General features: G+C 50.4%; 1 protein-coding gene across 1 annotated transcript; it reads left to right on the top strand.

Moving 5' to 3' along the window:
* The first annotated feature begins 1,415 nt into the window (after positions 1-1,415).
* On the top strand, positions 1,416-10,715 carry LOC104534716 (S-arrestin-like). Its single transcript, XM_010190034.1, is given in 13 exon segments — positions 1,416-1,458; positions 1,640-1,750; positions 3,391-3,424; positions 3,426-3,522; positions 4,075-4,135; positions 4,223-4,267; positions 4,903-5,096; positions 6,561-6,620; positions 7,723-7,790; positions 7,997-8,132; positions 8,476-8,560; positions 9,684-9,756; positions 10,574-10,715. Coding segments are annotated over 13 exon segments (1,149 nt in total).
* The last annotated feature ends 87 nt before the right edge of the window (positions 10,716-10,802 follow it).

The following is a 10,802-nucleotide window of genomic DNA, read 5'->3' as shown; positions in this document are numbered from 1 at the left end:
GTTTTTGCCCATTGATGCTGTTGGGAAGTAGGTTAATAATACTTGAGGATAAGGGCTGGCTAGCTAAGACCTTAAGCATTTTAGATTAAAATTCCTTAGGTTGAAGGTATGTAGGAAATGCTAGTGGCCAATCTTGGCGCTTTTTGGCTATAGTTTATTTCCTGCTTGACCTTTTCTGCAGGGAGAAGAGGAAAGGAAGGTCCCCGCTGTGCAGGGGTGGCTGCTGCAGTGTCTCTGCTGAAGGTGGAGCTGCCTGCAGGTGCTTTAGGGTGGCAGGGGGGATCTTCTCTGGCCATGAGGCCGCATTGGGTAGCGTGTGTTACCAAAAAGCTGCTGCCAGCTCCTCTGGAGAGGTTTGCAATGTGCAAAACCTCCCTGGCCCTCAGGAACAGCAAGTGTGAGAAATGCTCCTTTCTCTCCTGGAGGAGAAATCACCCTGTGTGTAAACTCCTGACCAACATCAGCTTTCTCCTTGCTGCTTTTCTGCTGTGTGACTGAACAGAACGTGTTGGTTTTGTGGGTTAACTCCTAGGGTCTCTTCCCTACTCCCTACCACCGGGGTCTGGCTCTCCTTCAGGAGCACAGGCACATGTGGGTCTGGGCTTGAGCCTGGGTTGTGTTTGCTGGAGTTGATTAAACACACTGGTGATTAGGCTCTCCAAATAATCCACCTCCGGTTAATAAAATGTTGCTGGAATTGGGAAAACACTGGAAGAGCTGAGGAACACTGGGTTTATCTTCATCTTTTTGGAATAACTGGTGTACCCAGGCCGCTGTATTCAGGCCAGCGGTGGTGGTGGTTTGTGAAAAGCCAGCGTGATTGGTGACTGCAATGGCGAGTGGAGGGGATGCCCTGGGATCTGAAACCAAACCAACAGCTGCAGAGCAGAGGAAAGCTACAGCAGTTTGTGCAGCTTGCCAGCCAAAAATTACAGACGTTGTCATGCATAACATCATGACCAAATTCATGGGGAGCAGGGGGGAGAGAGGGAAAGCTGTTCCTGGGACATTGATGGGCAGAAAAGCTAAACTGAAATCCTGTTTGTGTGTCTTACATCGTGGGTGTTGTGCCTCAGTTTTGTCGGTAGATTAGGGAGGGGAGGTGTACCAGCCAGCAACACTGGTCTGCATCAGCACGCCAATGGGATGTTGGTGCAGCAATGAGCTGCGCAGTGATTATGGGGAGAGAACACCGTGCTCAGGGTTTGACAGTCCTCCATCTCTTTATAGAGACTCGGTGTGGGGTTCTAGAAACTCCCTTTCTCATGCACGGCTCTTGTCTGTTCAGCTTCTTATCAGGCTGGATAGCTTGCGACCCTAGGAAGGAGAAGAGAGAGAAGGAGCTTTAGCATAAAGCAGCTTTCAGTGGCCATCCTGTTGGGTGTAAGCCCGCAGTCCCTGCAGAGCAGGTGGGTATGACATTGTGGGCCTCTTCCCTGGCGATCCGAGCCGCCTTAGGTAACGCGTTGTGCTGCTGACTGCGCCGCTTTCCGCTTGAATCCTAGCCCAGGTACAGCGTTTGCTCCTGGAGAGGGATTAATTCCTGAAATCCTGCGTGGACGCAACCGGAGACGCGCGTTCAAATCCCCTACAAATTGTGCTCCTTGTCTGCAAGGAGGTTGCTGATTCCCTCTGCTAGATGTGAAGAAGCGCAGGACACGGCTGCGGGGAAAACTCGTCTGTCTGCGGCAATTTAAGGGCTCCCGTCTTCGTCCCGTGGCGGCTCCGGTGGCGTGTGGAACACAGCAAGGTATTTACTGTTATTTGCCGGTTGGTTGGTTTGTTTGTTTGTAGGGTGTCTGGCCAGCAACAAATACTATTCTGGGCTTGGAAAACCCACCTAGAGTTCATTAAAATAAACATTTTTAAACACGGGCAAAGTCTGTCTCTAATCTCTACCTCACTTTTATTTCCAGCTATCTAAATTGGGAAAAACTTCCTTTTCCCGCAGTCTGTTGTGTGCAAATGGGCCCGAGAAACAGTTTTAAAATGGGAAAGCAAGCAGAAAACTAGGATGGATGTGAACTGCAAGGACAGCCACACGCTGTCAGACCCACAGCCTGACAGCGGGCACCCATTCACGTAGGTCCAAACGAGAAGTGTAGGAGCAGGGACGTGCAGCACCGTCCCTTCCCGATGCTGCTCCTTGCTCCAGAGCCACAGGTTTAAGGCTGTGCCTGGCACATCCCCTTCGACGTCAGCCAAAAGCTTTTTCCTTGTGGACACGTCTCATCCTACGAATCAAGTCACAGCGGTGATTTCCAGACCCACTGTCATTCTGCATCTTGTGGTGTTTGGGGAAATGCTTCATTGTGAACTTGCCGTCTGGTCTCTTAGTTAGACGCTGCTGGTTTGTGACTTGGGACGAGGCGGAGAAGCGGTCCCCATGAGGAATCTGACTCCGTCTGTTGCTTCCCTTGTTTTCCCTGGCTGTCACCTTTCGGGGCAGGTGGCTGGGCTGTTCTGTTCTGAAGGTCCATTCTGGTTTGGGTTCAGTTGTACCCTGCACGTAGTGGGTTGCATCTGGTGCCGATTTAGGAAAACGCAGCGGGAGACGTGGACGCTCATTTCTGGTTTGCTCTGACTCCTAATCCATACTGTTCTTGGTTTATTTCCTAATAACTTCTCTGCTCATGTCAAGGCATTCATCTGAAGTGCTAACAAGTATAACTGCACATCAGACTCTTGCTGTGTTGTCTGAGGGCAATGCTCTTCACGTGCTGTATTTCATCACCGACCCCATCTGCATCATGAGGCACTCCTCCAGCTTCACACAGCCAGCCTGATTCTGGGGATGCAGGATGGCTGTGTGTCTGTGGGCAGCCTGTTCGCTCCTTAGCCAGGCTTCTGCACCTGCGCTGTCGTGTACTGACTGTGAGAAAAACCCCAGACCAAACCCCCAGGTTCCCCAAAGCCTCTCTGTATTGATATTCTTTATTTCCTGTATCTTATCCCATCATTGAGTGAGATGACCTTCCTTCTTATAGCAGTTTAGAGCCTCTGCTGACGAATCATGGGGCCCTTCTGACAAGGGAAGTACCTTGTGTTGGCCAGGTTACCTTTGTCTGTAATCTTACAGGTTCCTTCGCTAAATTACTTCTCTGCAGAGGCCAAGCTATCCCTTCCTCTCCAGGTTTTTCTATTAGTCCAGTAACTTTTCAGTATTAGTTTAAAAGAGCTCTTGGTCTTTTGTAATGTTTCTGAAAAGCCACTTTTAAATGGATGGTTTTTATGTTAGTTTTTTTTTAAGACGACCTGCTGAAATGAAAAGAAACCCACCTGTGCTGCGCCTGAATGTCTATTGAAACAGCCTTTGGTAAACTGTGCATGGGAACGGAGTGCTTGACTCAGTGTCATTCTACTTCTGCCTCATCCTGATCTCTTTCCCAGGCCCTTTTGGAGCAGAAAAGGTCACCATCACCTTCGGCCATGAGCTGCCCTGAGTCCCAAAAGACAGGACCCAGTGGGAAGGACGCAGGCTCTCAACACGTGGTCTACAGAAAGAGCACCCGGGACAAAGCTGTGAGTGCCGAAAAAACGGCTCTGCTTGGGTGTGAGTTGTACCTGCAGGCAGACAGGAGATTCTTAGAAAGCTCTTTCCCATCCCCTTCATCTTCTTCTTAAGGATGATGAGCTGTATTTAGCGCTAAGTTTGAGGAGATAACGTAAACAGCTTATGGGACGTGTTTCTCGTGTCCTGTGGTACAAGAGGAAGGCAGCTCTCACTTTGGGCTGTGCCCCTGCTGGTAAATGTTTAAAATGAAGCTGGTTCATTATCTTGTTGACCTGATGGCACCAAAACCCTGCACATCTGTAGTTCTTTGTCCCGTGCACAAGTGTTGATGCTGTACTTTTGGGAGCTAGTCTGCATCGCATCTTCAGTCCTGATGTCCTGGAGCATGTGAATAATGCTGTTGAGGATTGCACGTTTGCCGGGGAAAAATAACCCCAAAAAATAATTTAAAGTAGAATCGTTCTGTTCCCTACAACACTGAGAGCTCTCTGCTATAGCTCTGTCCCCACCCCAGCACACTTTAACACTGCAGTACCATCATGGCCATCTTCTCCCCACAGCTGACCATCTATCTGGGAAAGCGGGACTACATCGACAACGCAGGGGATGTGGAACCCGTCGGTAAGTCCATAAATACACACTGCCCTTGCTGCTCTCGCAGCCCTGATTATCCTCTGCTAATCACTTTTATTTCTTCCTTTCTCTCAGATGGTGTTGTACTGGTGGATCCTGCAATTATCAAAGGGAAAGAAGGTTGGAGGTTTTATGCAATACCAGCTGAGAACGTTGGGGCTGCTCAGCCTGGAGGAGAGAAGGCTCTGGGGGGACCTGATTGCAGCCTTCCAGGACCTGAAGGGTCCTACAGGAAAGCTGGGGAGGGACTGTTTACAAGGGCAGGTAGTGATAGAATGACGGGAATGTTTTAAACTGGAAGAGGGGAGATTTAGACTGGATACAAGGAAGAAATTATTGACTATGAGGTGGTGAGGCCCTGGCCCAGGGTGCCCAGAGAAGCTGTGGGTGCCCCCTCCCTGGCAGTGCCCAAGGCCAGGTTGGACGGGGCTTGGAGCAGCCTGGGCTGGGGGAGGTGTCCCTGCCCATGGGGGTTGGACTGGGGGGGTTTGGGGTCCCTTCAACCCAAACCATGCTGTGATTCTATGATGTGTTCCATAGGTTTCTCTTTTGAAGTGAGATGCTGTTATTTTAAGGGTACAAATGCACCTCCTTTCCTCAGTGAATGGGCTTCTTACTCAGTGTAATGTATGTTCTTACGTGTGGTATGAATACTGACTGGGTTTCCCTGGCTCTGTAGAGCAGGAGGACTTTACATCCGCCCGGCTGCCTTGTTAGCCTGCTGCATGCTTTAACATTCACGTGCTTCCTTCCAGTGTACGTGTCCCTGACCTGTGCGTTTCGGTACGGCCGGGAAGACATCGACGTGATGGGCCTCACCTTCCGCAGGGACCTGTACTTCTCTAGGGTCCAGGTGTACCCTCCTGCTGACAAGCCAGACTCGCTCTCCCACTTGCAGGAATCTCTGCTAAAGAAGCTGGGGAAAAACGCTTACCCCTTTTTCTTTACGGTCGGTGTCTCCCAAGAGCCTCTGACTCTCCTTGTCTCTTCTTACCAGGCTGCTGAGATGTGGTGATAGACTAAAGACAGGGATTCATAGTGAATTCATGGTATGCAAAGTTCCAGATGTGAATGATGGGCAATGTACAGTTTATTTTTCCTCACCATCCTAAGTGGTAAAGTGCAAGAGGATCCCAACTGCACGTGAAAAGTGCTTTCCTAGGAAAGGCAAGGAAGCGTGCAATGGCTTTATGCCAGCAGCAGTCCCATACATCCCTCTCTGCCCCGTTCCTGTGGGGCTGGGATACATTATACCAGTGCTCCAGTGCTTGCAGAGGAAGTGCCAAATCCTTTCTCTTTAAAAAGGTTATGGATCAAACCAGTGGATGAAAAGCTTTTTGCCAGGTGTAGGCAACAAATAACGGCTCATTGTCAACTTCTGATTCTGAGAGGATGTGCCTCCAGTATGGTCACTGCCTTAGCATTCCCTGGGACAGTCTGGGTTTGAAAACCATGTGCTCTGATATAGCAACAAGTAAGGCCCTGAATGATCAGCTGGGGAGGGACTTTTTACAAGGGCAGGTAGCGACAGAGTGAGGGGAATGTTTTAAACTGGAAGAGGGCAGATTTAGACTGGATATTAGGAGGAAATTCTTGACTGTGAGGTGGTGAGGCCCTGGCCCAGGGTGCCCAGAGAAGCTGTGGGTGCCCCCTCCCTGGCAGTGCCCAAGGCCAGGTTGGACGGGGCTTAGAGCAGCCTGGGCTGGTGGAGGTGTCCCAGCCCATGGGGGTTGGGCTGGGGGGGTTTGGGGTCCCTTCCAACCCAAACCATTCTATGATTCTGCTAAACAGGTTGGTACCTTCCATAACACAACCTAGTGAGCTTCAATCTGCTGGGACCTCTCCTGGGGTGTTGGGGTCTCCATGAGCTGCTCAGAAGCCTTCCCGGTTGCAGTCTCTGGAGCTGGTGACCCTGCCCAGACATGAATGGCCCCTGGCTGGCAGCTGGTGCTCCTCACGGCCTCCGCTGTGCTCCTGACAGGGATGCTTTGCTCGAGCTTCAAGCCCCTGTGAGCAGTGCTGCTGTGAGCTGTGTCGATAACCCTGGGTGGGCTGCCAGATGTTCCAGCTGCTGCTCTAAGCTGTGCCTCCACCACTCTGGTTTTTAAATGGGTGCTTCGTGTGCCTGGACTTGTTTTACTTTTTCTCTCTTTTTTTTTTCCCCTTTTCCTTTCTCTCCTTGGCTATTGAAGTATTTTTGAAAGAGAGGGATCTGTTTATCCAAGCAAGATAAAGTCCAGCGTATTAAGGCCCCTATCTTAGCCAAAACTTCAAAGGGTTATTGCATTACAGACCTGTTGTCTCCAGCATTGCTTTGTATCTTTTCTGAACAATAAGTTATTTAGAGTATGGCAGAGTTGGAAATCTTTGTGGTATTGATTTGGGGTATTTTGTTCTCTCTTTGCTCCTACAGTTTCCAGATTACCTGCCGTGTTCGGTCTGTCTGCAGCCTGCACCTCATGACATTGATAAGGTGAGACCAATGCGACACTCATGCTTATCACAGTTGAGGAAAGTCATACAGGAAGTCATGCAGCCTTACCCGGCCAGCTTGAGAGTGGAATAAGGTAATACTGGGGTTTACTGTGCCATGCCACTAAGGTCAGGAGCCTGACTGAGGAGCTACAAGTGTGTCATGCAGCTGGAATTATGTCCTCAGAACGAGAATCCAGTCAGAGAGCAGCACTACATCTGCAATGCTCGTCGTTTCCTTAAGGGAACCACATGGTTTGTGGGTTTGCTGCACAGAAAATGATGGTAGCTGGCAGGCTGCCGGAGAGAAAAGGAGGCAGAGTGCCTAAGATCTCCTAGATCAGTGTGAAGATCTCTGAGTCTGTGAAAACAAGCACAGAGCAGGGCAGGCTTGCACATGTGTGTAAACCAAAACCAAAAACCCCGGAGGAAAAGTCACCAGATAATGAGACGTTTGGTTTCTGACACCGTTTAAAACATTACTGTTATACTTCACTGGACGTTTCTGCAAACAGCTGAGCTAGACCGACAGCCGGGCAAGATGGGTGCAGGCTGTAGAAGCCAGCACCTCAAGGATCAACTGTTTTGGCCAAGGATTGATACGGCAGGAGGAATTCCCACATTGCTCTGTAGAGCTACCTGGGACTTGCACAGATGTCCCATGGGGTACAAACCTCTTAAAGCAAAGGTCAGCTCGCCCTGATCGCTCCTCGGATGCTGGGGAGTAAGGAGGCTGACCCTGAGTCAGGTGTTGGCATTACAAACCCCATTGAGAAATGCAGTTCAGAAACCCAGGGTGGAGTGGAGAGCCCTGCAGGCCGGTCACACTGATCACCTGCAGCGTGCTGTGACCTCTGCAGCACAGAAAGCCTTGGAGGAGCAGGGATGTCATCTGCCACAGGCTGGGAATTCAGCCTCACTTCTTGGGAGCAGCGTGGAGCCGGTGGACGCTGCCACAGCAGCTGGCAGGGCTCTCTGATAGGGTGGAAGGAGGCCAGAAGAATTTGTGGTTGGCACAAATCTGGTGTGCAGAAAGAAACCTAAACATCTGCAGGTGTTCTTGGCTTCTGACACGGGTTTCATAGCTGTCTTCTCTCTGGCAGACCTGCGGGGTGGACTTCGAGGTGAAAGCTTTCTCAACGGAGAATGTGGAGGAGAGGATTCGTAAGAGGTAACAGAACCTGTGTGTGTGTGTCTGTGTGTGTGTGTGTCTGTGTGTGTGTGTGGCTTCAACTTGGCCCCTTAAAGGGCGCGGGTGGTTCAGTCATGCTCCTTGGTTGATCGGATTTGCCCCACTTGCAGTTGGGTTTCTTGGGTGTAAGCACGTGGCAGTGCAGGGCTCCAAGTACCACCACGCTGTGCTCTGCTGCTTCCCAGGGACTCCACGCGTTTGCTGATCCGGAAGGTGCAGTACGCTCCGGAAAAGCCAGGACCCCAGCCCTGTGCAGAGACCACCTGGCAGTTCTTCATGTCCAACAAACCGTTGCACTTGAAAGCTTCCCTCAGTAAAGAGGTGAGGAGTTTGCCCTGGGGATGTGGACATCACAGTTACTGGCATGCCAATGTATGTTTTGTTGCCCAAAACAGCTATTTCTTGTCTTACTCAGACTGTCTCAGCTGAGACAGACTTTTCCCAATGCTCAAAGGCTCTAATGTGATTTCTGTTGGGGGTCACTGCTGGGGGAGGCTGACACCCTGCTACAAGGTGCATTTGAGGCTAAATAAGTCACTGAAGGAAGGGTCATCTTGCCTTGCCTGGCCTCTGCAAGGAGATTTAATCTGGGGGGACTAAAGGGGTTTAGGGCTTGGGAAAAGAAGCCTCCTGGCTGGATTTCTGAGCATCAAATCCCTTCTAGATGTACTACCACGGTGAGCCCATCCCTGTCACCGTCACCGTCGACAACAGCACCGATAAAGCAGTGAAGAAGATCAAAGTCCAGGGTATGTTTTTACAGTTGCTTAGGATGCTTTGAGGGCTGGAAGACCAGATGGTGGGAGGACTGAAAAAGAGCCAGGATTTAGTGCTTGCAGCAGCTTAACAGGCAGGAATTTGTCCCTCCACCCTGCCTGTTGCCATTTCTTTGCTGCTCATCAAGCAAAACACTGCAGCCTTTTTCCTGACTCTCATGGTTACTCATAAGGCTTAATTTTGGGCCCCAGTCTGTCTCCTGTAGTAAAGGGAAAGGGGCTGGCACCTGCAGGCGCTGTGGGAAAAACTGGACCATTCTGGGAGGCTGGTGGGAAGGGCTGCCCTGTCAACGTGACGGTCCTGCTAACTGTGACTGTGCCTGGGGTTTCAGCAACACCCGAAGCGGCCGCTCTGCCAGCGATGGTGTAACCCAGGGCAAGGTCGAGTGTGTGCCTGTGTTTTATCTGCAGTACTGCCTGGTTTTGTCCCACAAGCCCCATTGCGCTTGGACTTGTGGAAGACGGCCTGAGAAAGAGGAGACAAAGCAGGGAGGGATTGAGGTTGCCGAGGTTTTTACAAAACTATGTCACAGAGCCGATTTAGTGCCAGTCTTGGATGCACCGTCTAGGGATTCCCAAATATTTTTAGCCTGATGCGCCTCTGTTAGGCTCAAAAATACCTCGTTGATCCCCAGACCCTCTCCTCATCGGTTTTCAGTCAGAATTACTCTGGGTTTTTGACTTTTGATTGAAGAATAGAAGCCATTTATTATCACAGATGCTTGGCTGCATTTTGGTATCCAGTGTGCTCAGTGCCTCCTAAATGGAAATGGATGGGCTATAGATACACAAGAGATACCAGCTACCAGGGATAAAAGCAAACACACTTAGAGAAGAAAGAGAGAGGTCTTTGTGATGGAAAAAGCAGGCTCCCAAGGGAAACTGGGTCACTGGCGTTGTCATCTCCAAATCAAGGCTGGCTGCCTTTCAGGGCAAATGGGCTTTGGCCACTTGTGCCGTTGGTCTTTATCCAGGTCAGGCCGTCTGACCCTTCAGGCTCTACATGGGTGGGTTTTCCTCCTGAGACTTGGGATGGGGTAGTGGTGTTGTTTCTGATGTGTGCGCACCACTGATGGTCTGCTTTCTCCTTTCTCAGTGGAGCAGGTTGCCAATGTGGTTTTGTACTCCAGCGACTACTACACCAAAGTGATAGCGGCTGAGGAAGTGCAGTGAGTGAACGCTCTGCTCATCCCTTCGTGCTCCTTCACACCCTCTCAGTTACCCTTCTCCTCAGCAATGGGAGGCACGCCGAGCTGTAGCCTGGTGGTTTCCTCTCTCCTCTTCCCTCACGTGTGTGTCCCCCCACACCACCCATGCTCTCTGAATGCAGCTGATCTCCTTTTCACATAGCATAGCCCTACACTTTTTTCCAGAGGATGGGGAGGCTGCAGAACAGGTTTAAAGAGTAATTACCACTAGGAAAACACAGCAGGGGCTGTGGAAGGCTTTCCATGACTTGACATCTTTAAATAGAGATGCCAAATTTTAGAGCACCCTTGACTTCCACTTCATGAGGTCGGTCCTTTTCACACCGTTTCACTTGGCTGCTTCTGGCCTTAGGAAGCCCATGAAAACCTTGAGCCTGTTGATGTTGTGGAGAACCACTTGCTCTTTTGCACTGCACTGCTGTGGTAGTGCAGCACTGAACTTTGCTTTGTGAGGAGGGTTGGACACAGCCAGACACTTGATACTGCTCTGGTGTTTTGCTCTGGAGCTCAGGGCCATGTTTTCCATTGAGTCCACAGTCTTCTCAGCTAGGATTCATGTGATCCAAACTTGGAGGTCTGCGGTGTAGTTTAGAAGTCTGCCTTAATGGGAAATTAATCATCCTCTCTGCTATTATAGGGGAATTTTTACTACCTTAGGTGTAGACATCTGCATTGCAGACAACTACATTGGGACAGATCAATCCCACTCCTTTTGGACGGCTTTGTGATCTGTTTTGAAGCTCTCTTGGTTGGATATAACTTTCCTGCTCTCACCCAGGGAGAAGGTGCAGCCGAACAGCAGCCTGACCAAGACACTGACGCTTTTACCCTTGCTGGCAAATAACCGGGAGACGCGGGAAATCGCTCTGGATGGAAAGCTAAAGGATGAGGACACCAACCTGGCTTCCAGTACCATGTGAGTAGAGTTCTAACTGATCCCAGGCAGTGGAGCATTAGAAAGAAGAGGGGAGGATGAAGGGAACGCTTCTAGCAGGAGTTTGTACCTG

This window comes from Mesitornis unicolor, unplaced genomic scaffold (genome assembly GCF_000695765.1).
Source record: "Mesitornis unicolor isolate BGI_N332 unplaced genomic scaffold, ASM69576v1 scaffold16420, whole genome shotgun sequence".
Classification (NCBI taxonomy): Eukaryota; Metazoa; Chordata; class Aves; order Mesitornithiformes; family Mesitornithidae; genus Mesitornis; species Mesitornis unicolor.
This window is presented reverse-complemented; position numbering and strand designations above follow the sequence as displayed.